Below are 27,539 nucleotides of genomic sequence, written 5' to 3' on the forward strand. Positions count from 1 at the left end.
GTGTGGGGAGGGGCGGCAGGTAGCAGGGGCAGTGTAGCCTCGGGCACATGTGAGCCCTGGTCACCAAATAGCCAGCCGCCTCACAGGGCAGCCCCTTTGCTGCTGCTAAGAATAGGGATTCCCCAGAGCTGAGGCGTCTGAGCCCGCGGCGGGGCGGGGGCGGAGAACTCAAGAGACTAGTCCCACTACTATGCCCCCCAGGAGGAGGCAAGGAGGGAGAAGAGGAATCAAAGTCTGAAGCCCCATCGTGTTTCCTGGTTTGACTGCAAAAGCAGTGCACAGCGCCCCAGGAGCAGACATCTTTCCCAGTGCTGAGCGTTCTTAGCATCATCGACAGACATGCCCGAGAGGGAGCCCACGGAGGAATTCTCTCTAGTCTGGGACGTGCGGGGCCCACCCAGGGGCCAACGTCCTGAGAACCCACGCTGAGCTCAAGTCTGAACCTTCTGAGTTGCAGCCTGAACCTTCAGATAAAGAGGCAAATGGAGGGCGCCTGGGTGGCTCAGTCGGTTGAGCGACTGCCTTCGGCTCAGGTCATGATCCTGGAGTCGCCGGATCGGGTCCCGCAGGGACGAGTCCCGCATCGGGCTCCCTGCTCGGCAGGGAGTCTCCTTCTCCCTCTGACCCTCCCCCCTCTCATGTGCTCTCTCTCAAATAAATAAATAAAATCTTTAAAAAAAAAAAAGAGGCAAATGGAGATTTTCTTACAAGGATCGGCAACCCTGGACGCTCCAGCTCCGCAGCCTGCAGTGCAGAAAGAGTGAGGCCTCTGGTTTTCCACAGACCGACAGGTCAAACACTGATGTCTCGTGGTCCACAGCCACACTTGCCGGAGTCCCTGACCCCTCCCCCCCAGAGAAAGAAAAATGGGGGACACAGTCCTTACCTGTGCTATGTTCCCCTTCCTCTGCTGACCGCTTGATCCAGTCTCCGGCTTTGTTGATGTGAAATAACTTCAGGTCCTCTTCATCTAAGGCAATGTCTCCCCAAAAGACAGCTGCAGAGAAAAAAAACATAAATGGATCCATTTAGGCTGGAGATCAGGGAAAAAGATGGATTTATTAATGCCCCGGAGGACATTAGATGTTGGGTAGCAAACTCTAGAAATGACAATCCATTCAATCAAATCTCTCCCTGAACCTAACACATCAGGCTGGTAGAGACAGAAGAATGGCGTATAATAGTTCTGTGTACCAGAGCCACAGGGCTGGAGCCAACCACCATGATGATCAAGGCCTAGGTCTGTAAGGTATTTTGAAAGGGCACCCTGTCTTACTCGAGCTGTAAGCAGCTCTGGGCAAAACCACCACATAGAGATAGCTGTTTCTTTCTTCTCCAGAGTCCCCAGGATATAAAAGAAAAGCATAATGTGATAAATGATACTACTGTTCACAATATTTGCTGCCCTTCCCTGGGGGAAGATTATATTTCTTTGCCCCATTAATGTCAGAATCGGCCACTTCACCTGCTCTGATAAATAAATGTGAGAGAAAGCTTTAAGAGTTAGTGCACGATTCACATGTCCTCTTTTCCCTTTCCCAAAAGACAAGCAATGTTCTAGATAGGGGCGACTCTCTCACTCTGAGTTCTAGGGTAAATAGGATGGGGAGCAAAGGTATGGCTGACCAGGATGGATATGTAGCATGAATGAGGAGAATAAAACCTGCTAGTTTTACAAGTCTCTGAGATTTGGGGCTATTTGTTACTAGAACACAGACAAATGTGTTTATCCTGACAAATACGGAAATTGCTATCAGAAGTAGTATGCTGCTATAACAAAAATCCATTGTGTTTGGGCAAGGCAGTGAGTGTCAAGGAAACTGTTACTGAAGCCTGGAAGGAGGTGAACTATGTTATGCAGTGATGGGGTACCTGGTAAAAATATTGGCCTATATTCACTTGGAAAGCAGATGATAAACCGAATGAGCTATGGCTTTAAGTGAAGAGATTGAGAGTCAGAATGTTAATAGCACGCCTTAGTTGCTATTAGCTGTGTTTGATAAGGTGCTACAAGAAAGAAAAGGGTTTCATAGAGAATTGGGCAATTTATAGTGGGAATGACAAGGCGTGGAGAGAGTCCAGAAATTCAAGAAGAGCTAACCTATTCTCATCACTAAGCAATAAAAGAAAAACTGAGAGGGCCTTTGAGTAACAGAGGCTAATTAAAACTTAGCTTTGTGGTGAAGAGAAATGGGAACTCTCACCCATTGCTAGTTGGAAGATAAGATGGTATACTACCTATGGAAAATCATTTGGCAGTTTCCTAAAAAGTTGAACATGATCTTAAAAACATAATCTTAAAATCTGAAAGTTTCCTAAAAAGTTAAATATAATCATATGATCCAGCAATTCCACTCCTAGGAAATCTTCCCAAGAGAAATGAAAAGATATGTTCACACAAAGACATAAACTCAAATGTTTATAGCAACCTTATTCATAATAGCCCCAAACTTGAAAACAACACAAATGTCTATCAGCTGTTGAACACATAAACAAAATGTGGTATATCTATAAAATAGTCAACTATTTAGCAATTAAAAAGAACAAACTATTGGTACATGTATGACACATATATGTATTGACTACAACATGTATGAGTCTCAAAAACATCATGCTAAGTGAAAGAGGCTAGATGCGATAGACTACATATTACATGATTCCATTTATATTAAATGTCTAGAAAAGGCTAATTTATAGAGCTAGAAAGATTAGTGATTGCTAGGGTTGGGGGCAGGACTGAGATTTGGCTATCAATGAGCACAAGGGAGCTCTTCCCGGTGGTGGAAATGTTCTATAATTTAATTGTGGTGATGGTTGCACAACTATGAATTTACTAAAATCACTGAATTGTACACTTACAATGGTGAATTATACAGTATGTAAATTATACAAGAAATCTGTGTGAGAAAAAATAAACCACTCAACCTTATTGCAAGGACCAGTCAAGATGGTGCCCAATACATGCTTTCAGTGGGAGAAGAATGGGGAGGGACAGGAGACCAAAAGCAAGGTTCCCTCAGAGAGGCCTAGCAAATGCCAGGTGCCAGCAACTAAGTCCAGAGAGAGAGAGGCATGTCTAGAAAACAACCGTGGTGTGGCCCCCCCCACCTGCAGCTGAATCAAACAGGAAGACGACTAACATTTCAGAAAAGCATGTGTCAGAAGAGCCACTAGAACGGCCTGCAGGAGACTGCAACTCTTTGAGACTTAAAATGACCCCAAATGATTCTTGGGCCCCCAAGCTTCTATGGGGAAGGAAGTGGGCTGAAAAAGATGTCCTCTTCAGATACAGCCAATGAGAATAACAGAAAAGAAAAGACAGGACCCCCCCACAATGGCACCATGGAGGGCCATGTTGGAAAGATGATCGGAGAACTACTCACAGGAGGTGGAATCAGAGCCCTCCCCTGGAGAGCACACATGGGGAAGACACCTTGTGGCCTGCCACTGCATCCTAGTCCATCTCTGGAGCCAGAGAAGAGCAGAGCTCTAAGATGTAAGTTTCAAAAACAAGAATAGTTCAGGGAACAGCAAAGAGTGCTGGGATTGGTTAGTGATGTCTGCCGTGGGCAAGTGTGGGAGTGGCAACCCTCCAGGGTGTGTTCGAGGTCCCTGCTTTCATCTTTAGGAAGAGAATCAGGGTGATACTGCTGTAGAAAAGAAATCAGAGGTCTGATATAAAAGCAATTGCTCTCCTTAGAAATCGAAAAGAACAAATTGAAAAGTGTTCCCAAATAAAATAAGATACTGTCACAACACATAAGAAAAAATGATGGATCAATGATTAGCACTACACCACTGTGCAATAGTATTTTCTGCAATGGTGGTAGCCATTTCTGCAATATGGTAGCCAATAACTACATGTGGTTACTGGGCACTCGAAATGTGGCTGGTGTAACAGAGGAACTGAATTTTACGTTTTATTTTATTGCAATTAAAATTTAAATTGCTACATGTGGCTAATGGCTATATTATGAATACAATATAAACAATATAAACTAAAATTGTATATGGTATACATAACATAATATAATATAAAATAAAATAATAAATTATATTTAAAATAGCAGCAAAAAGCAACACATATCTAGGAATAACCTTGATACAAAAAGTGTGATACTATGTCAAGAACGTAAAATTCTACTAAAAGCTATAACAAGTGACTGACATGAAAAGAAAAACATACTATGTTCCTGAAACGTTCATTCTTTTCAAATTAATGTGTAGGTTTAATATACTTCAATCAAAATCCCAATAATGCTTTTATTATTGACAAAATGATATTAAAGTTCATCTGCATGATTAGGTGATAACACTCAAGAAAAAGTACTAAAGGAAGACTGGCTTCATTGGACTAATTAATATGTTACATGTTATAACATACATGTTATAAATATGTTATAAAGCTACAACAACCCTGCAACATAAAATAGTCTGGAAGCAATCCCTAGGCTATATAAGAAAATTCATATATGAGGGCACCTGGGTGGCTCAGTTGGTTAAGCGACTGCCTTCGGCTCAGGCCATGATCCTGGAGTCCCTGGATCGAGTCCCGCATCGGGCTCCCTGCTCGGCAGGGAGTCTGCTTCTCCCTCTGACCCTCCCCCCTCTCATGTGCTCTCTCTCATTCTCTCTCTCTCAAATAAATAAATAAAATCTTTAAAAAAAAAAAAAGAAAATTCATATATGAGGAGGTCTCACAAATTTGTGGAAAGAGGGGGACTAATCAATGAATTATGTTGAGACGAATAGGTTAGCAATTCGAGGAAAAATCAGGTTGGCTTTGAACTTACACTACACCAGAATAAATTCCAAATAAGTAAAAAATATATTAAAATTTAAAAATTAAATCAACAAGTTGGCAGAACAATATTTAGAATCAAATGAGCTAATAAGTCTATGGATTCAAAACACACAGCTATTGAATTCTTACCAAAAGGCAAAACATGGCCCCTGGCAATCTCCTAAGAGAAGCTCTGGGAGGGTTCCTTTCTCTTTCCCCCACCAACCCCGGCTACTAAAGTGTAATTCACAGACAAGCAGCAGCATCTCAGAGCTCCACAGAAATACAAGATCGCAGGACCCACACCAGACCTGTTGAATCAGAAGCTGCATGTGAACAAGATTCCCGGGGAGAGCGCGTGCACACTGAAGTCTGAGAAGCACAGACCCAAGGCGCCAGAGATTTTGCCTCCATCAACCATGCCCCTAGGGGCACACAGAGAACTTGAAAGGATAGGCCAGAGGAAGCATCTAAAATGCCCATCAGTGAAAATGGCATGGGCTTCAGTCTCGGCTGACCCCACTGAACTCCAACCTGCAATTTAGGGAGTTGTCACAAGGTGGTGTTTTGTTAGGAAGCTCTGGCTAGTAACTCTGTCGGGAATAGATTATGAAATACAATAGGAAAAATGCTTTTCAGAATCCCAAAATAGAAATCTTTAAAGTAGTCAGGTCCAGTTTTAAATAAGAAATTTGCAAATATAAAAGGAGACTAATTTTAAAGAAATACTTTCTAATGATATCTAATCAGTGATGTGCTGATAATTAACAATTGGCTAGGGGAGGGGAGAGCCTGGTTTGTAGTGTTTGCTGATTTCCCTGGTGTAACTCCCACAGTGGCTGATTTCGAGGTGCCAGAACATGGTGTTGGGAAAAGGAGCGTACCATGGGCTCTCACAAGCTTGCGGGTGAGAACCAGCTCCAGCAGACTACTGTAATAATAATGATGAGTAGCCATAATGTTATGTTCCCCATCTGATCCCATGTGTGTGCCTGGCCCTCAAGGCTTCAAAAGATGACCATGAGTCAGCCTTGCAGGGAAAGGCTCCCATCCCAGGATTCTCACAGCATCTTGCCCTGTCTGTCTTTTCCCATCTACAACAGAAGCATACAGCACTCTGTCTCAGATACCAGGCCAAATGCATTCTATACATCAACCTCAAATGAAGGGCCAGAGAGGAGATAAGACTTGGCCAAGGTCATGCAATCAGGAAGAGGCTTCACAGACGTTTTAAGCTAACCGAGGCCTCCCGGATTCCCAAGCCAGATTTCTCCCTGACCAAGCCACTCTTCCCAAAGTTTCGCATTCTAATAAGAAATGTGGCATTAAATAGCTTTCCTTACTGCAGGACTTCTCAGAGCCTTTACAACCCTAACAAATATCATGAGTCTCTAAGAGAAAGAGAATGCAGCCTTTCCCAATGTGGTTTGCCCTGGGTTCTCTTTTCACTGAATCCTGATCTAAGGAACACCTTTTGGAGGCTGTTGCACTGCTCAGCAATCCTCCAGGAATTATAGACTCTGAGGCCTAGAAAGGGCCCTACTGGTCCCCGGGTCCAACCCACCCACTCATGCCTGAATGGCCTCTTCTCACACACTTCCAGTGACACAGAGCTCACACCCTTCCAACGCATCCCCTTTATCTTGGATCAGCTCTTTTTCTCCCGAATCTGATGTTTCAGTTCTTCTCTCAGGAGCAAGGCACAGAAGAGAAAGGGATTGATCCCCTTAAGCACCAGCCAGATGCCAAGCTCTTACACTCCTCTAACCCTGCCGACGGCAACTCCGTGCAATACACATCATCACACTCATTTTTCGGATGAGAAAAGCAGGCTCAGGTGATTGGGCAATTTGCTCTGGGCCACCTCTCAAGTCCACTCTCAACTGCCATCCATCTTTGCCTTGAAATGATCCAGGCTGCTCAGTGAGGGAGGGAAGCCTACAGAGGAGGGACTAATTTAGCCTGGGGGGTAGAATCAGGAAAGGCCTCACAGAGGGGGTGACACTTGAGTAGAAGGATGAATTACAAGCAGAAGTTTGTCAAGTGGACAGCAAGAGCAAAGGGCCCGTGGTGAGAAGCAGCAAAGCAGTGTCAGGACAGGAGCAGAAGGGGCCCAATGAGGGCAGCCTGGTTGATGTGGGGGACCCACTCATGTGGACTGCCAATGACAGCAAGAGCAAGGGAGGATGTGAGGCCACAGGAACTGAGGGGCTGTGCAAGGGGTAAGAAAGGTCCAGACACTAGGAACAGAATCCGGGGCTGTTAGAGCACCCACGGTGGAGCTGGTCACAAGGAGCCCCCCACTTTGGTTCAGCCCTTTACAGTTCCCTGTGACTCTCCTCTCCTCCCCACCATTCACCCCAGACCCTTTCCACCACTCACCCCTCCCCACCACTCACCCCAGACCCTAGCTCAGAGCCTGCCATGTTCTGGGCCTTCAGAACGTGTTCGTGACAACTGAGGGCAGGTACGATCCCCGTGTCACAGGGGAAAGCTTAGCCAGAACCGTGAGCCCCATTTTATGGGGGAAAGTAAGGCTTAGGGGAGTTAACAACTAGCCCACATTTACAACCTGTGAAAAGTGGATGGGCCTTGAAATCAGACCTTTTGGCTCTAAACTTGGAGCTCAGCTCACTGCTTTGCACAGGACCCCGTTTCTTGAATTGGGACTCCAGATGGGGGCTGATCTCAAGGTCAGCAATAAGAGCCCTGTTTCCAGAGAAGCTGCTGGCCTGACAAAGGCTGCAACAGCCCAGCCAGGGTGCTTCCAGGGGACAGAGTGCAGGAGGGGTGGGCCAGGGTAATCTGCACACCCCTTCCCACCTGAGATTCTGAAAGTCTGGTTGGGGGGGATCCTGCGGGTGTTATAATAGTCCTTGGGTTGAGGCCTACAGAGCTGGGAAGCCCGTGAGCCAGGCAGAAGCCCAGCCAGTCAGGGGGAGACCCCTTTGACTCTGCCATCACCCTGTCACCAACCGTACCCTCCCTAGGATTCTGTTTCCTGGTGCCCTGAGAGTGGGAAGCCCAGGGGGACTGACACAGCTTAGGGATACCCCCACCTTCCCAGTCCACCCTGGGGCCCACTCCAAAACCCGAAGAGACCTGGATCTGTTATCCCATGGGAGTGACTTCCACAGGTGCTTATCTCTCCCTCCCCTCTACCAACCAGGCCATTTCCTCACCTTCATATCTACACTTACAACTTGGGCCTGAGCTAAGAGGTGGTCTAGTTTTCAATCAGCTTCCCTCACAGGGACCTCATCGCACATGTTCCACCGTAGAGCTGCATCTCAGGACACGCCAGCCCAGATTAAAGCAGTGTGGAGCCACGGACATCATCTATACTCAGAAAGAGGGAGTCTGGTTGCTGTGTGTGACGCTGGACAAATAACTTTTCCCTTTGGTGACGTTTTCTTCACCCATACAAGGAGACAGCTGAACCAGCTCGGTGCTTCCCAAGTCATGGTCCACAAACCACTTGGGTTCGAAGTGTCTAAGGAGAGCGTATGCATACGTGTATATGACACTAATCCCCAGGCCCCAACCCAGGCCTATGAAATCAGAATCTCTGGGGACAGAATCTCCAGGAATATACATTTAAAACTCATGCCCCCACCCCACCCCCTTCAGGTGACTCATGCTCACTTTAGTTTGGAGACCAGGGGAGTCCACCGCCTCTGAGATCCCTCCAGCGCTAAGGTTTGATTTCCCTACAATTTCTGTATCCCCCCCACCCAGGGCCCGCCCTTTGTCATCCCGATGACAAGCCATGAAGGAAGGAGATGGCGCTAATGCTCTGTTTAAGAGTCGCCTAGAGAGAAGCCGAGATGATCAGAGGAACTAAATACGGTGCATTCTGACATGGGAATTCCTCTCAGCAAACAGGCTGAGGTAGGGTGCGTGGGCCCGAGGCGGGGACAGTTACAGGGAAATCCTACCCAGAGACACATTTAGTTCACTTCAAGTTTCCAGCAGAGGGATTTAACAGGTTTAAAGCAGTTTTCTGTGAATCTTTGTCAAGGGAGTGTATGTACAAACAAACAGGGAGGGTTTTTTTTTTTTTTTTTAGTAAAAAGTTAATCGGCTTAAAGTGTGCAACTAAATAAGCAAAGCCTACATTAAAGTGACCCACAGAGAAAGGACCCCATGGAAAGAAAGTTCTAGGAAATACAATATGGCCTCTATGTTCTTTTGTAGTTTCACGCTATAAATATTCATGGGGCGGTGTTAATGGGGTCCACAGCTCTATGCAACCACAATAGTTTTTTTGTTTATTCTCAGGACCATGAACTTTGAAACCATGAACCTAAATTTCAGGACTCTGCATTCAGGCGCATTTGCAGAGCACGAGGGGAGAGGTTCGGGCTCTCGGAGGACAGAGGAGAGGAAACAGGGCGAGATGTGAATCACGCCTCCTGGATCTTTTGGTCGAGATTAAAAAGTAGGGTCTGTTTAGTATGGGAGGCCTCCTGTCTCAGGGTGTCCAGCTGCTCAAGCTTGGAAATGGCCCCCACGAGGGACAGATAGCTTAGTTACTCAAGCATATGGCTGAGAGGAGTGGGGAGTTGGAAATATTTTAATTGGATCCGATTCATTGCAAGTTTCACATGCTTTAAAAAAAACTAGTCTGAATCATGGAATTTATAAGCTAGAGAGAGTTTAAAAGTCATCTAAGCAATGTCCTTCTTTTCCATGTGAGGAAACAGGTCCTGGAAGGTTAGATGATGTGCTCAAAATATCACATTCAGAAGCCATGTCTGCCGACTCTCAACAAGTGCTCTTTCCATTTACACCAGGGATGGCAAATATGAGACAAACATGTGCTCCCCTCCCCTCAGGGCAGATATCCCTAATCACGGCCCTCCTGTCCATCCTAACACAGTGCTTCAGAGGGCCAGCATGAATTGATAGAGATGGCACAGGAGCTGGGCCCTATTTGCTATCTACACCCTACACCATGCTGGCAATGTTCATAACCTATTATCCACTGGTTCCAGCTAAGGGTTTCCTATTCAAAGTCACTTACAGCCTGAACTCAGCAATCTGAGAGCACGCAGAAGAAACACCCCCAGGCCTTAGAATCCATAGGGTCCTCCCTATGTTAAAGGTCAGTCAGGACCGAGGAGAGCACCACACACAGATGGCTGAGCTCCGAAGGCTGGTTCCACCTCAGGAGCGCGCCCAGCCCGGCCTTCTGTCTTGCTTGGCATCATCCTATTTTACAGATGAGCCAAGGGCATCCGGCTGGTGCCTGGGCTGGTGGCCACCTTGCTCGAGGCAGATATGGCCTCCTGCCTCGCCCCTGCTTCTCCATCACACTATGGCCACGCCAGCGCCTTAAGGAGCCATGCCGCATCTGTGCTTTCCACGCAGGGCTCGCTTGGCTTAAGAAATACCTGCTTGGCTATCTCCCAGAAAGAAAGGATTATCCACTAGATTGGCAAGAGCAGGAAGGTAGGCCATATTGGCCAGGTTATTTAAGTTTTAGCTCCAAATAGGTTTCATCTCATGCACCAAGCCCACTCAATTGGTCATGTTTCTTGGAGCACCTCGAGGTGACTTCTTGGGCTCATAGAAAAGAGCACCATGGGCAATTAGCCATGTCTGCCTTTGTCACGGGGGAGAAGCGGCATCCTACCTGCCACACATTGGCCATTTACAAATGTACCTTTTAAAGATACTAAAAGTATTTCCATCCATGTAAAAGAATATCTGCAGCAGATCCTGAGCTATGATTAAAGTTATTCTTCCTGTACTTACTCTCCACCCTCTCTGCCCTGCCCAGGAAGGCTGATCCTGTGGCCTGCCTGCATCCTCCACGGCCCCCGGCTCTCTGGCTTCTGGGGGCATTCAAGCAGGAGGAGACCCTGGCAGATGAGATGGAAGAGGAGGGAAAGATCCAGGCATTTCTTCCCTCCTTTCTCCCCCAGCTTGGTGCTCTGTCTCTCGCAGCAGGTGCATCCCTCAGCCACTTCCCCTTGTGCTTGGTTCCAGCTCCTATAACACTGCCCCGTCCCCGTCCCTTCAGCCACAGGGGTGGCTTGCTGGCCTCTGGGTGCTTCATGCTCTTCTTTGTCCCTTAACCCTGCCTCTGTAAGTAGTCTCTTCATGGAGGTCTCTTCGATTGAAACATCTGGGGTAAAGTCTGTTTCCTGCCGAGACCCTGGCTCACACTGTTCTAAGAAAAATCCTTCTGTTATTTCCACAGCTGAACAGGACAATGGCATTCAGACTGATAAGGGGATTGGCTACTTTGGCCTAAGAGCACACTTTCGCTGCTTCATTCCAGCAGAATATGACTTACTGCTCTCTCACACGCGCTGTGTTCCCACAGCCCGAGCTCACAGGCCTCCACTCAGTATTGAAGAGAAGGGTGCAGTTTAGGTCCTAAGAGCCAGAAGCTTCTTGGGCTGTAATTTTTCATCTTATGTGCCTGATTCCAGGACCAGGCATATCTCATAAGCCCTAATATCTCCACTGTGGAATGATCTTGCATAGAGCCACAAGTTACCAGCGCAATTATGCAGGACTCATTCTGAAGACAAAGGCCCATTCGAGACCCTAAGTAGTGCAGAGAGTAGAAAGATATGCAGGCAGAGGGTAAAGGAGACCAGGCATCCACCTCCAGGCCAGAGCTGCCCACAGCGGTCCATGTGACCTTGGACAAGTTACTGCCCCGCCTCCCCAGGCCCTCAGGGTTCTCACGGGAAATGTGAAAAACTTAGAATAAATAATCCCAGTGGTTCCTTCTAGCTCTGACATTCTACAGGATTTTACTCTGAGATCTTACCTTGTATATCAGTAATAGTAATGAGCTTATCATCATTGTGACTAAATTTTCTTCATAAAGGTCCAGCAAGTTTAGTCTATTGTGGCAGAGATCACTTATGGTCCACCAATACCTTTTCTCCCTTCTTCCCTAAGAATGGAACCTCTGATTTTCAGTTCCAGGCCTTCCCAAAGAAACATCCCCCTGACTCCCCTGTAGCTATCTGTGGCCACATGACCAATGAGATAGTAGATGCTGACGGGGCAAATGGCATCTCCTGCAAACCTTCTTCTCACACATTCTTGGTCCCTCTTTCTTTTCCATGTCTCCCATGACTAGACTGTGTTTGTGATGGTTTGAGCTCTGGCTACCATCTTGGGCCATGAGGACACAGGCCTCAACCTCGGGAGAACAGAGGGGCAATCTGTAAAGAGACTGTATCCCGGAGGATTTCCCGGAGCAGAAGACATACTGGCTGGGCCTGCATTGCAGAACCTCCAGACTTGGATGTGAGAAAGAAACTTCTAGCTTGGGTAACTGATGTTCCAGCTACCAATATATTGTTTCTCAGCTCTAAATCTACACTTTCGTGTCCTGCTTTGTGGTGCATGAGCTGGACCCTCGAACCCTTCCTCCTTTGCCACCTGGCATGGCATGAGGCTTTATCACTAGAGGGCACTAGAGGGAGAGTGCCAGAGGAAGGGATTTTTCTTCCCGGTTCCAGGCGTCTCATCTTTCTTGTTCCTATGGAGTGGCTGCCAGCAGTGTTCAGGAGACCCTCGGGTGTCCACCCTTCAGAGTTTGGCCCATACTCCAGTGGGCGACTCCCCACTCAGCAGTCTCTTCCTGTAGCACCTCAGTGAGCTTCTCCAACTTCCAGCGAGCCACAGCCACACCCTGTCCTATGAAGTCAGAAGTTCAGTCTGGGTGGGGAGGGCGGCCTCTCTCAAGTTTACTCCTTCCCTAGTAATTGCTCCGCGTGTCTGCTCGTTCTGTTTTCCTTAGAGTTCTCCAGTAGCCACTTCCGTTTTGCTAGTTTATAATCCTTTATATTAAATTTTTGAATTAGTTTCTCCAATTACTGGTGTGATTTCAGTCTCCCAACTGGACCTCGACAGACATAGCCAATTAATGTGGGTCCATTACTAGCAAACCCAAAATCTTAACTGATACAGCCACACAATCATCGCCACGAAAGAAGTGAATGATATGGTACAGAATAAACTCTCTGCTTTTTAGAGATCTTCTCTCCAAAAATTATTTGTGACAAACGTGACAGATAAAAGGTTGAAGTTCCTAAAATTTAACAGTTTCTACAAAATGTTAAAAAAATGACCATACAATTAGAAAAATGAGCATGAAGAGAAGGGGAAAAAAAGCTCATAAATAAGAAGAAAACAACATGAAATAAACAGCATAAGCAGGAAATGCACATAGCAAAAGATATACAAATGGTCAAAATAAGCTGTTAAAGGTTCAAAATCATTTGTAAAGGACATACAATTACAATATAAATGCAAACTGAGGAAACAGCAAATTATTCTTCTCTTATCAAACCAGCAAAGATTTTTAAAACTAGAATACAGAATGTTAATCTTTTTTTAAATTAACATATGATGTATTATTTGTTTCAGGGGTACAGAACGTTAATCTTAATGGAAATTCAAAGGAATGAAAAAATGTGAAGGGCAGTTTGAAAAGAAGAATCTAAAAGCATCTACACTTTCGCCTCAGCAATTCCACATGTAGGAATTTTTTCTAAAGAACTAATGCTAAATGCACATAAAAATCTAGCAACAAGGATGACTCCAGTGTCACTGTGTATAAAAGCAAAAGAAAAGATTAGGGAAAATCTCTATGGCCAACAATAGGGGATTGATTAAACAAATTATAGAGCATCTGTACAATGATGTACAAAGCAACTTAAATCAACGTTATAGAAGTACATTTATTACGCAAGTAGCTTTACTATCATGCAAAGAAGGTCACGCTACTAAGTGAAAATGAAACACCAGCAGGCTCAAAGCAGAATGTACAGCATTTAAAGAAAAAACATAAACACACATAAGAACTTTTTGGAAGAATATACAACCAAATGTTAACAATTACTTCTATAGGCTATGGAATTACTGGAAATTTTTACTCTTGCTTGCTCTTTATATTTTCTAAATGTTCTTCAGTGGATGTGTATTAGCTGTGTAATTAAGAAAACTGTTTTATGTTAAAAAGTAATCTCCCTTTCCTGCCCACCTCAAGGACACCCCAATGCTTACTGAGCATACCTTGATGAACTCACTCATGTTTCAACTCTGATCTCGAGATGCAGCTCAGCTTGGGATCTCTCCCACACGTAGACCCACGATCTCCCTCCTATCTTCCCTTCCTTTCCATTCCCGAGGCCGTAGCCCAAGTCTGGTCCTCCTGCTCCCAGGCCTAGACCTTCTGGTGGTCCTCCTATTTCCTGCTTCTACAGATCCTAAGCATTATATGTCTTCATTATAATAGTCCTCTGCTCAAGAAACATCAATAGCTCCCCATTTCCTAAGGGACATGTTTCAAATGTCTCAGCTTGACATCCACTGTTCCAAGCTTCTCTCAGTCTTGTCTCTGCTACTCTGCAAAGTAAACCAGAGCAATCCCCCAGCTCCAGACACATCAAAAACACTCCTGCTACCTCACCTTGACTCAGTTCCTAATGTGCACCCCAGCTTCCTCGAATCCCATCCATCCTTCTAGGCCAAGATCAGGGCTTACCAACCCCACTTACCAGGAAGGCTTCCATGATTTTCTTATGGTGATTGTTACCTTTTCCAAATCCCTCTGGTATCTCATTTGCTCAGGTTTTCATTTCACAAATACTGCTTGAACCCCCACTATGTGCCAGGCACTGTACTGCTGACCTGGAAACCAAATGAGTCTAGTTTCTATGCCTTGGAGCTCACTGTCTCATATGTAGACAGACATTGAGCAAATAATCACACCATTGACTATGCCCAGTAACGGACAGTGAAAGTTGCCATTCAAGGAAACAAAGGTGATGAGAGATTTAAGAGAGGAGTCCTGATGGAGAACAGGGCCTAGGAAGGCCTCGGAGGGTCGGGGGTAGGGGGGCGACGATATGTAAGCTGAGGGTCCTAAGCAGATCTGATTTTGTAAATATGATCAAAAGTGAGTTTCAAAAAGAGCACTCTGCCTACGCCATGGAAAAGAGACTGCAGGAAGCAAGTGGGGCAGCAGGGAGGGGGGGTCAGGCACTGTCGCAATCAGCCCAGCGGGGAGCCCACCTCTGGCCAAACAGTGGCAGTGGAGATGGAGGAGGGGGACTGGCAGGACTTGGGCTGGACTGCACGAGAGGGAAAAGAAGAGACAGCTATCCGGGATGACACCGGAGTTTCTGGTTGAAGCACCTGGGTGGACTCTGGTACCACGTGGTACCTGCCGCCACGGAGCCCAGCCTTCGGGAATCAAGCTGAGTCTGAGCCCAGGGTGAGAGGATGGGAGGCCAGTGCCAGTTCAGCGAGGAGAACGGACCCAGGAACGTGAAAAAGAGTTAGGGTGGAAGGTAGTTGGCTCCTGTGGGAAACTGGCTCAGGCAGGACTCACATCAGCTCAAGGCCAGTAACCCAGGTGGGAGGAAGGGGAGGAGGCTTGGTGCAAATTGCAGGATGAGCTTGGAGATAAGTGGCCCAGCTGGCGGAGCGGGCAAAGACTCGGGGCTGAACGTCAACACTCAAGTGCTCATGCAGACGAGCTTGAGAATATTTATTGGTAATTGACAGAAGTGGTTAGAGGGTGGCGTGATCATAGATAGGTCTGTAACCAATCAGCAGGAAAGCTCGGTTTCTGTTGCTATGTTTGCATCCAGGCAGAACTGTATTATGAGCAGGCTAAGAGGATACCATGAGAAACCTGCTTATATGCATTTGGTTTATCTGTCATCCTCCCTCTGCTTCATGGATGAGAGCGAGAGAGCTGTGGAGCAATAAATTATCACTTGCCACATGCTATGGATCCCAAGAGAACTCTTTGTAGCCCTGAGAGGGAGAGATAAGCATACACAGGCCAAAGAGAGATTGTCACTTAGAAATTCTTAAATGGGGAACAATAACAGGAGTAATAGTAACCGTCACAAAGAGAAGAGCCAACAATTAATAACTGCTCACTAAACACTTCTGTTCACTGCCTCATTTAATCCTCCAGCAAACCTATTTGGATGGGTTTTCGTACCATTCCCATTTTCCAAATGAGGAAACGAGTTCAAAGAGGTAAAGAAACTTAGTCAAAACCACACACGGACTGAGGACAGAGGCAGGCTTCATGCCATGGGCTGCCAGAGGCCAAAAACAGTCTCTTAAACATGACATTTCACTGATCTGCTCTGTCTCCCAACGGCCACTCACCCATCTAAGTCCTCTCCCTCCGGGATGAAGAGAGTGACTGGACCCATCATCCTCAACCAGCCTGACACCAGGCACTGCCCCAGGCCTTCAGGGAAAGGGATGGAGGAACAGAGAGGGGACAGATGACATTCAACACTTTGTATCATTTCTCCCCGATGCTTTGGGACTGAGAGTACTTTGAAGGCCAGAAGTGTCTTATCCTTGTTGGAGTCCTAGCCAAGGATAGAGAAAAAGGCAGGGAGGAGGCAGTGGGCTATGGTGCTCTGGGGAGCAAGTATACCAACATGACCTTCAGAGTGGACAGCACAGAGGTGCTTGTTGACGGCGTGGAGGGATCCAGGAGAAGGAAAGTGGCTCCGGGTTTGGAGAGGCCATGTGCTTAGGGAAGACAACAGGGGTTGGAGGTCCTTGTCTCACCACGTATGAGTTCAGTGTTCCACACACGCCCCAGCCCAGCTTCTCCCCTGTGTGCACCTGGACCATATCTCCCAGTGCCCACAGATCATAAGAGTCCAGACCATCTCCCATGAGTGCTCAGATCATCTCCTGGCTATTTGAGAGACCAGTGGAGAGAGGAGAAGGAAAAGAGCTTTGAAAACCATCAGGCATGGCCCCAAGCTCTAAGGCAATGCTGTAACCACCGTGAAGGTTAATATCGTAATTCTCCTTTTGAAAAGCATGCTGAGGGGTGAGAAGGCAAATGTTTGGGGATCAATGAAGTTACATCCTCTATTCAGATTACTTAACTAGGTGTCCATAGCAGAAGGACTGTGCCACCACCAAACATGATGTGGGCCCAAATCCTGCTTGCACCTCAGCTATTTGCAACTTGGGGGAATGTATGCTTTTATTTATTTTTTATTTTTTAAAGATTTTATTTAATTATTTGAGAGAGAGAGAAAAAGAGCATGAGTTGGGGGTGGAGAGGAGCAGAAGGAGTGGGAGAAGCAGACTCCCTGCTGAGCAGGGAGCCCGACGCGGGGCTCGATCCCAGGGCCCCAGGATCATGACCTGAGCCAAAGGCAGACAGTTACCAACTGAGTCACCCAGGTGCCCTGAGGAATGAACGCTTTTAAAAATAAGAGTGGCTGGGGGTCGGGGGGGGTGGGGGGGCATTGGCTGAATGGAGGCTCAGGCCCAACACCATTCACGTATCTCCAAATAGTCAGGGGCTGGCTTCTCAGTGGGGCCTACACAGCTGGTTGGCTTGCAGGGTGCGGAACCACCCCTCTGCCCCTACCTCAGGATAATATCAAGGAAGCCAATGACATTCGTGGCACATTTATTTTCACACCAAGGTCTCTGGATATAGAAGAGCTATGAGCAGCAGTGTCGTCAGGAAACATAAAGCTCTGGAAACATCATCTGGCTTCTGTTGTTCAGATACTTGGTTTCCTGCCACTTGGAAACCTTGTTGAATTTTTGTGAGATGATAGTAATAAAAACAAAAATATTTACTGAATATTGACCATGTTCCAGGCACTATTCAAAGGCTTTGTCTATACTAACTCGTGTAATCTTCATAATAACCCTACGTGGTAGATATTAGTATCCACATTTTCTAGTCGAGTAAACTGAGATTCAGAGGGCTGAAGCAGGTTGCTTAGGGTCCCACAGCCACTAAGTGGTACAGCCAGGATCTGAACTCGGGCACTTTGTCTCTAGAGTCTGCCCACTTAGCCCCCAGGTGTCTCACATCATGCAAGGTGGTGCTGTTCAGGGGACTCAATTTAAGCCACATACTTTTTGCGCATGACGGGTTCTTCCAGGGCCACGGGATTACTGCAATATTTCACATTTATTGAAGGATTCCATTTACTCCAAAGCCTGGGTGCAGAACCAGCAGGCTGGGGAGGAGGCTGCCCAGTCTGGTTCGTGTCCTGAGAGTGGCTAGAGAAGCAGCAAGAAGCAGAAGGTCCCCAACTCACCACAGGAGGTGCTGCTGAATGGGACAAGCTGCTGGCCTGTCTACACCCGCTTCTATCAGCAGCATCTTCTTGCTGAGAAGGTCACGTTCAGCCCTGAGCGTGGTGGGTGCCCTGCAGATCCAGGGCTGCTGTGGATGGCTCTGTGGTTCAGCTCCCGCCCTCCTCTCTGTTTCACTGAGCAGGGGATTAAAGGATTTGCTCCCAACATACATGCCACTCCCAGAAGAGGGTGTGAGACACTGATCACTGCAGGGCTGGCGAAGGGAAAGAAGAGAACAGTGGGCTCCACTGATGTCAGAGTCGGGGATCCACGTTGGATGATACCATTGAGGACTTTGTCTTCAGAACCTGAGCTCCGTCTACAAAGACAACGTCAGAAGTCACAGGACCATCAATGTCAGGCAGAAGGTCTGGGCATGAAGCTCAGTTTCCCCATGTGCAAAATGGGAACTGACAGAGCTGCCTGTTTACTCCTGGGGCTGGGTCAGGATCAATGGGATGGAGTTCCTGCTCTCACTCGGCTCTTGGACTATGCTCATCCGAAGGGGGTCAAGGTGTGCCCCTTCCAGGCCTCTCCTCTCCCAGACACTGCCCACCCCAGTGTGAGTCTTGCCCACTGTTGGGACCTCTGGGTTCTCTTGGGCATCTGAGGGCCACGCTGGCTCTGCTTGCTTGAGTTGCTTGCTGTGTCTTTGTATGACAGTTACTGAGGGGCCAAGACCATGTATTTCCTCACCCAACTCAGCCCTGGCCCATCCTCACCTTCACTTACTTTTTTTTTTTTTTAATCTTTATTGAGCTATAACTCACATACCATAACATTCATCCTTCAACTACTTAGGAGACACTGTTTACCAATAATTTTCAGGTCTGAATGTAAGAATCCCTAACTACACTACATGAAATCAGTTGTTCATTTACTAAAAGAATTCAAATTCCTCTATAGCATGTCAACAAAGAGCTCAAGAAGGGGCTGTGAGTACCTGCTCTGTGTTCTAATGATGTACACATCAGACACTGAACGCTTGCCCAAGCCAGAAGCTGTGCTTGAATCACGTAATCCTTTCAATAATCCTGAACGGTGACTATTAGCAGTTCTTGCCAAGTGGAGGAAACGGAGGCTCAGAGGTTAAGTAACTTACTCCAGGTCACAAAGCCCTGCACAGGCAGCAGGTTTTGAATCCAGGTCTGTCAGGTGTCAAAGCCTGTGCTCTTCCCCACCTCAGGCCTTGCCCTAGTGCACTTCAGGGGGTGACAGGTTAGAAAGAGAGATGAACTAGATGCTGCTCCTGCCTGGAGAAGTGGGAAAATAAACTTCCATTTCCATACAGCCCTGAAATATTTTGACTCCGTCAGATCAGCACCTGCCCATCAGCAAGGACACCATGACAAGTAGGAATGAAAATAAAGTTGTAAAATGCCAGCTGCCCTGTCCTGAGTGTGGCCCGTGGGGGTGGGAGTCTGACAGGAGAGAGCAGTAGGGGTCCGTGGAGACAGGCCTCTAGGAGGCCCCATGGAAACCTCACAGCTGTGCATAAGAAACCAGGGCACCTGCTCCTGCCATGAGGATGGAAACCCCCGGGGGGGGCACTTCCCAGGACCCCAGGACCCCCCAACTTGGAGTGCTCTTAGGAGGGCTGCAGCCCACTGGGCCAGGTCTGCATCACTACTTTCCAGGCTGACAGTGAGCATGGAGATCCCTTCGGCCGTAGACCCAATCCACACAGGGCCAAAGTCATCATTCCCTCCTTCAGCAAATACTGATGAGTACCCCACAACGTTCCAGGCACCGCCCTAGGCACTGGGCTTAGAGCAGTGACCGAAACAGACAAACATCCCCGACCTCACAGACTAGGACATTCCAGCCTTGCATTGGTAATGTGAGGGCTGCTGGCTGCCCCAGAGAGTACTGTCCTTGAGGGCTCTGGGGGGCTCTGAAAATCAGGAGCTGATGGGTGAGGTCACTGTGTCTGGGAGAGCCTGACAAGGTAGAGTAGGGCCCCACATTTCAGGCAGAAGTAAGGTCTGAAAGTGTGGGAAGGGAAGAGTAGCTTCCAGACCAGCACCCTCACCACTGGCTCCTAAGCCATATGCCATCAGCCATCAGGGAGCACTGACTATATTCATTTATGTAGCAATACATGTTTTTATCAGAGGTGAACATGGAGTAGTGAGGAAGGCCCTGGGATTTATCAAGCCGCCAGCTGGAAAGGGAAGTTGACTGTCGGCTAGTTTCCTTGGGTTTAGTAAATCCAGAAGGCTGCACAGCACTTTACAGTTTACAAAGTGCTTTTGCATCATTTGAGCTTCATGTAGACAATTTTGGTGATCTAAGTCACACATCCTCAACTTAACTCTGGGCCGTTCCATGCAGCGCTGCATGTCTCCCCACTTTTCTGCTTAAGAACTTTTTCTGAATCTGTTAGCGACCATGGTGCCTGAACACACAGATGCAGGCTGCATGTACCAGAAATAATGCCTGGAGGAGCATGGCAGGTCCTATTTTCCCAAACTGACTGAGGCAATATCCCCTATTCCACAAACTCTTTTAACAATGTGACTTTGATACTCCTCCCGTGGAGAGCTGGGTTTAGGTTCCTTCCCTGGAATCTGGTAAGGCTTGGGACCACGGTGGAAATGATGATATGCAGCTCCCGAGGCAATACAGCTTCCATCTAGTTCTCTTGGGATGTGAGCACTTAGAATCAAGCTGCCATGCTGTGAGGAAGCCCAACTAGCCCGCATGGAGAGACCACAGAGAAGCCATTTGTAGGCTCCTAAATGAAGCTCCAGATGATTCCAGCCCCAGCTGTCAAGTCACACCCACCTCCATCACCACCGTCTGCAAATCTTCCCAGGAGAGGCTCAGACACTGCAGAGCAGAGACAAATCACCTCTGTAGTGCCCTTTCCAAACTCCTGCAGAATCACCAAAACAATAAAATGGTTGTTGTTCTACACCACCGAGTTTGGGTGGTTTTTTACACAGAAATCAAAAGAACAGGGAGCAAATAATGAAGGACAGCATTTCTTTGGAGAAATGCTCCAGTCCCCTATTGTATGGGCAAGGAATTCTACGAGAGTTTCTGGAAGCTTTGCAGAGGTCCTGGTGGGTGCAAGACTCCATCAACAAAAGCAGCTACTTCAATTCACTCCCTTCGTTGGATTTCCTCCTTCTCTGTTCTACTCTTCCTGCTTCTTGGGATCACCTCCCAAATGAACTATCGACACACAAGTCCTTGTCTGAGGAATCTAGCTACAACTAGCCACAGGCCCGCCCTATAAGGCAAGTGGTTTATTCTCATCCCCATTTTGCAGATGAAAAGACTGAGGCATGAAGAGGTGAAGTGACTTGCTCAAGGCCACACAGGGAGTAAAAGGAATAAGGACCCAGGCCTCTGGTCCTGAATCCAGCTAAAGAATTGTGGATGAGAGCAAATAGGCAGGAGAAGCCCTCAGAAGCTTTGCAAAGGCCGCTCTCAGAGGCATGGTGGTTGGGAGGATATCTTATAATTCACTATCAATTGAACCCTTGGCTGCACTTACAGTATTAGATGAAAAAAAAAAAAAAAAAAACCAGCAGAGAGAGCTGTGGACTGCTAGGCAGAGACCGTGCCCAGAAAGTCCAGTGTACCTCACCAGCCCCAGGCCAGGAGGACCGCACACATTCACTCCCACTCCACCAGCATCTGACTTGAAAAGCATCCCTTTTTACAGCATTAAGTAGATTGTTCATTAGTAAGTTTAAATGTTACACTTTAAAACTTGCTTCAAAGGTCCACATGAAGATGTTCCTTTAACAAGTTTCTAGAAAACCTGTTTGTAAAGAACCTACATAGATAGCAGGTGCTGTTTTAAGCACTTTAATCTATTTGGAATCATCCTCATTTATAAACAAGGACACTAAGGCACAGAGACATTAAGTGTATTGCCCAAGGTCACACAGAATGTAAACAGCAGAGGAAATGATAAAATTCATAAATGGTAAAATGGTAAAAAAAAAAATGGTTTTCAAAATGGTAAAAGCGGTGAAATGGTAAATAGTAAAATAGTAAACAGTGAAACACTTACCAGTTTGGTCAGCCTCTGAGAGGCTGAGCTGGAAGCAAAGGTCATAGAACCACAGAACACTAAGTAGGAAGGAGCCAGGGGCGCAAATTCAAACACCCACAAGGTGTGAAGTGGGCACAGGGCAAGACAGCTGACAGATGTGGACCAAGAGAACCAGCTCTCTGGGCCTGTCAGTTTGCAACCCTAACAAGTCTAACCACCTTATCCTGCAGATGAGCAACTGAGACCCCAAGAGGAGGGGACTTGTCCGAGGTAACACAGCTCCAAGAGGCCAGGACCAGATCCCCGACTCTCCTCCCTGCACTGTGTCTGCAGCATAATGCACTGTGTCCCACTCAAGAAAGGGCAGGTGGGAGGTGTTTTAGATTCAAAGCCCTGAAGCCCTCCTTCTTGGCAGAGGAGTCAGAAGTTGGGATTGACTGGGATAGGATGAGAGGCTGCCCCTAAACATTTGGTTTAAATGTGGAACCAGGAAATGCAGGGTTCCCCCTCAGCCTCGACACATGTCCTTCCATTGAGATCTCAGTGCCCTGGTGAACTGCTTTTTGTCCTTCCAGAAGGCTTTTCCTAGCTCTGGGAATTTCCAGAAGCATCGACAGACTGAGATGTGACCTTTTCCCCAGGTTTCCCTTGCCATCGCCCTCTTCTGGCCACTCTTAGAATGAGCACAGCTTAAGGAGAGGCCAAGGCGACTGAAGATCAAGGATGGCTGTGGAGCTTGCCTGGAGCGGGCTGAAACCAAGCTCCCAAGATCCTCTACTCTCCAGCCCGGCCCGCCCATCCCATCCTGTGTGCGAAGAGTCACAGAACTCGCATGCCCTGGTTATCTAGCATTTTCTACAAAATTATTGGAGGCAAACCTGCCTTACCGTTATTCCACAAGGCTGCGACTGGGAGCTGGAGGGCTCTCCCAGACAGACCTGTGCCTCTTTCACCAGGATTTGCAGCACCCAGCATACCAGAGGTGCTCAGTACATCCCTGAACAGACTGATGGCTTCCCGAGTCGAGGCCCCAGCTGCCCACATCGGGGCCCAGAGGCCCCAGCACACATCCAGTAGAGTCCAGGATCTGACAGGCTCACGGGATGGTTGATTCATCTCCTTTAGACCCCGCCCCATTTTCACAGCCTCAGTCTCTTTCCCGGCAAGGTCACCACCATTCCAACAGTGCTCCAGAGACTTCTCCCTGATCATGGGCTGGGTCCCATGACAAACTGAGATACCTCGGTCGGGACATGCTATCTGCTGACATTTTCTCAAATTACCCAGGAACCAACATTTCTGCCCACCTTCTTAACTCAGAAGCCCCACCAGGTACAGCAATAGGTGGGTATTCTGGAGGACTACTCCTGCAAGGTAAGACCAGGCCCCTCAAGCCTGGTCTTCAACCTTCACAAGATACTCAGGTCTCACAGCCTCTGGGTCCTCCCGCCTCCTAGTGACCTGGTCTTCCCCCAGACTTCGCCCAGTTCTGATCTGTCCGACCCCCAACCTAGCCCATAGCCGCTGCAGTAACAATACAGGTTATTACAGGACCATCTCATTACTCCATTTGCAGAGAATTTTCCCATACATCATGAGACCTCCTATAATACTGCGCCCAGTTTAGAGATGAGGCAACTGAGACTACCAGACGTCTCCAGGGAGTGAAGAAGTGGGGCCCCTGGCCACGGCGCTCCCCCAGCCCGGGCCGACCACAGCACGGGGAAAGGAGGGAGGCCGCGCTCTCCGCTCCGTGTGTTCATCTCTGCGGGCCGCCGGCCGCCGGCCAGGAGCCGTCCCGGCCGGAGCTCCCCAGACTCGTGGGCTCTCGGGAACCTGCGCCCGGGGCCCGGCGGCGCTGCCGCCCGGAGCGCTCGGGCTCGGAGGCCACGCCCCTGGGGACCCACGAGCCGGCTGGTGGCTCCGGGAAGGGAGCCGCGGCGCCCCGGCCCGATGTGCGCCAGAAAGACCCGCGCGTCCCGGGGCGCCGCTTCCTGAGGGATTAGAGCGCGTGCCGGCTTCCATCTCCGCGCCCCCCAGACCCGGACCACGCTGAGGGGGCTACAGGGAACTTGGCGGCAACGCGGGTCACGCGCATTCTCCCTCAGCTACCACTTTCCCTGTGCCCGCCGTGCAGCTTTTCGGGTTTTGTTCTTCTCTTCCCAAGAGCAGGCACGAGATCTCGGGAAACTTTGCGCACAACTTGCAAACGCGGGGAAACCGGGGCCAGGGCTCCCTCCGAGCCCGGGAGCTGCGCGCCCAGCCCCGCGCGTCGGCGGCCGCTCGTGCGGAGCACCTGGCTGTCAGGCGGCCCGGGCGCCCGCCCTCCTCGGCTGTGGGAACACTCCCGAGGCTGCCACCCGGGGCGCGCCGCAGGCCCGCGGCCGGGACGTCCCAGCCGGAGTGGCATTGTTTTCCCGGGGAGCCGGGCGATCTCGGGGGAGGGGAGGGAGACCCGCCCCACAGACGGCCGCACAGGCTTGCCCACCACTCATTTGCATTTCAAAGGCAAACTTCTGCCGGACTTCCCCGGCGGCGGCGGCGGCGGCGGCACCTACCGGCTTTGCACGGGTCGTGGTAATGCTCCAGCTGCTGCTCCGCGCCCTCCTCGCCTTCCAGCGCCGAATAGTCCGGGGCGGCGTCCGAGAGCTCCGCCAGCCCCCCGGCGCCGCGGCGCAGCGGCGGTAGCAGCAGCAGCAGGACAGGCAGCAGCAGGGGCACCGGGACCCCTAGAGCAGTCGCCCGGGGCATGGTTGCGAGGGGCCGACGGAGAACGAGGGAGATGTGAGCACGGAAAGCTCCGCTGGGACCAGGGACCGCGCACAGGGGCAGGTCGGCGGCGGCGCGGCGATTACGCACGGCTGCCCGGCATGGCTCGGGCGCGGAGCGAGCAGAGCGCGGCGCCCCGGTCCGCGTCGGGGCGCCCGGGAAGCCGCCGCTCGGAGCTTCTTGCCCGGCGCCCGAGGCTGCGGCGGCTGCGGCTGTGGCGGTGGTGGCGGTGGTTGGAGCAGTGGCCGCTCCGCCCCTCTCCACCCGGGCTGGACCACACAGCCCTCGCCGGGGGCCCCGGGCAGCCAATCACTCGGGCGCCCGAGGCGAGGCCCCTCCTCTTCCAGGCACCTCCGCAACTTCGGAGGAAGGGGAGAGAGGTGAAGATGCTGAAGGCAAGGACCCGCGGAGCTCCCACGGAGCCCAGGGCGCCCTTCTGTCGGCGCCACTTCGGCCTCTGGCCCCCCGAGAACGTTGCTCCTGAAGATCAAGGCTGGACTTCCCGCTTATTTGTTGGCGTAACTCACTTTACAACTCCCTGATGCACACGTGGACGAAGGCAGGCAGCAGTGGCGGCGGCTCCGAGCTCAGGACCAGGAGCCGGGTGTGCGCGGTCCGCGTCGTTAACCGACTGGCTCTGTGCTTTCGGACAATCGTTTCTCCTGAGGAATGAAGTTAATCTTCTCGCTGGTAGCTTTCAGCTCAGAAAAAAATAAAAGATTACGATTCTCTCAGCTTTCTCAACATCCCTCGTCCAGCCACGAAGGACGCTTGCTGCAGCACCCACCTCATCCAACGTTGGTGGCTGGTGATACGGTGCCTTAGGGGAAGAATTATTTAAAATGACAGATTTCCCCTCTTGGTGACCCTATCCTTTAGCAAAACTGTTTAAGATGCCTCATACAGGCAAAAAGATTGACAAATGAACAGCTGTACGTGCTATTTGTGTTACATTACAGACATGTTTTTATTAAATAAGCCATTCACCATTAACTTGATGGAATAAAAATGACCAATTTCTGAAGTCTGGTTATTTTTTGCCAATTAAAAACATATGCCCAAATAATTTAGAAGAATAATCAAGAGATATTTGAAACCCACTCCCACGCTGTACCTTAAATGTAAAAATTGTCAGAGCTGAGCCATTTTTATAGACATAAAAAGTACTATTACCATGAGGCATTTCAAAGATCTTTTTATGCAAGCAAAATTGCCCTAATCAAGGAGTAAAACACACCAATGTGTAGAGATTGTTCAGCATCACACCCAGTAGAATCTTTTTTCATTTAAACTGCAAGCAAAAAATGAACTAAACTTCCTTTTGGGTTTCCACATGATTTCACAGCCACTAATGACAAACTAGCTGACAGGGAGCCCAGAGCTGGACTTTATATACAGGACTCTAATTTCTTGCATTATGGTAATCTGTCTTACCTATTAACTAAGATAACAAGTCCTTCAAATCAGTAATGGTTCAAAACTTAACCACTGGAAGGTGGCTTTTAGGGTATTTTGTCTTCACCCTTAAAAAGAAATCCAAATTGACCCTGTTTCATCATTGAATGGGCACATACAGAATGGACCCAGATTGGGCAAGACGATCTGATTTGGAACTCCTAAGTGGGAGAAAGAAATCTGGGGGGAATGGATGTCACCAAATGGCAGGGAAGAGGCCAAGTGGCCATTAAACAGGCGATAGGTGTGGGAAGGGGTTGAATGGCATTTCTGCCTGAATGCTGGAAGGAGTCAAACCCAACGCCATAGTTCCCTGCATTGAACCCAATGAAGGTCACCAAGTCCACAAAGTCAACATCTAAAAAGCCTAACAAACTTCTGTGACACCTCCAGGTCTCCAGATGGCACTAGGCAAAGAGCCAACTGGCTTCCTCATTAGCAGGGAATTCCTCTGGAAAGTAGGACATTACAGGAGACCTCTTATACAAGCCCTGAGGTTGTGAGCTTTTATTGCCTCTAAGCCCCACCTGGTGAGTAGCTGCCAGGTCTTCTCACCAACAGTCTTTGTCCAAATATTTAGAAGACAGTGGTGTTCCTGAATGAGCAAGCTGCAGTTTTATGTCAGAAGCCTTGTTTTGCTGCTACTTTGGCTCTCAGTCAACAAATACCAACAAAACATTTGGATCACAGTATTGAGAGATTAGATAGGAACAGCTGAAAAGGGATGGTTAATAATTTTTATCAGCTCCATAGTTCCTGATTTCATAAATTACTTTTATATATTAAACTCTTATCTGGGTTCACATAATTTTTAAAATATGCATTTTTAAATTTAAATCCCATGGGAAAACTAGAGGTAGAATAAAAGGCTTTATGCTCTAAAGCTGCTCATCGTAGTTCCATTACATCCATGATTATTCATAATTTTTGTGGGTTTCCTCCCCCATAGCTCATGGTCCTGTGGAAAGCCTGCCAAGTATACAAGCTTCCCCCCCCCCCCCCGTTTAGTCAGATGTCTGTCCTCCACCCAACTCATTCCATCTATTTCCGTATACCCAGAGCAGACCAGTTCTCTTGCAGCAGCTCTCAAACCCCTGCACAACCCCTAAGTTTTATCCTCAACTACTCCACACAGGCCACTTTCTCATTTTGCCATTCCAGGCCACTACACATCATCATCATCTCCTCCAACGCAGGGAGCAGAACCTGTAGAATAAAGCAGACACTCTCATCTGCTGGCTCATTCCTTTGTTTACATTACCACTGAGAAGGCACTTTGAGTTCCTTAGAGAAGGTTATTAAAATATTTAAGTTACAATCTTTAACAGCTGTTCAAAACCCCTTGTAGCTCTTCTCCAAAACCTTTATCCGAGCTCCAACACA

At 48.4% G+C, this 27,539-nt stretch overlaps 1 protein-coding gene across 1 annotated transcript in view; it reads right to left on the minus strand.

The window, feature by feature from the left end:
- TLL2 (tolloid like 2) overlaps positions 1-24,683 on the minus strand; it is a 117,951-nt gene extending 93,268 nt beyond the window's left edge. The window contains exons 1-2 of the mRNA XM_021699869.1: positions 24,491-24,683; positions 887-997 (exon numbers count right to left, since the gene is read on the minus strand). Of these exons, the coding sequence (XP_021555544.1) occupies positions 887-997; positions 24,491-24,683 (304 nt within the window). The remainder of the gene's footprint in view (positions 1-886; positions 998-24,490) is intronic.
- Positions 24,684-27,539: the final 2,856 nt, after the last annotated feature.

The sequence above is a fragment of the Neomonachus schauinslandi genome, chromosome 6 (assembly GCF_002201575.2).
Source record: "Neomonachus schauinslandi chromosome 6, ASM220157v2, whole genome shotgun sequence".
NCBI classification, from domain to species: domain Eukaryota; kingdom Metazoa; phylum Chordata; class Mammalia; order Carnivora; family Phocidae; genus Neomonachus; species Neomonachus schauinslandi.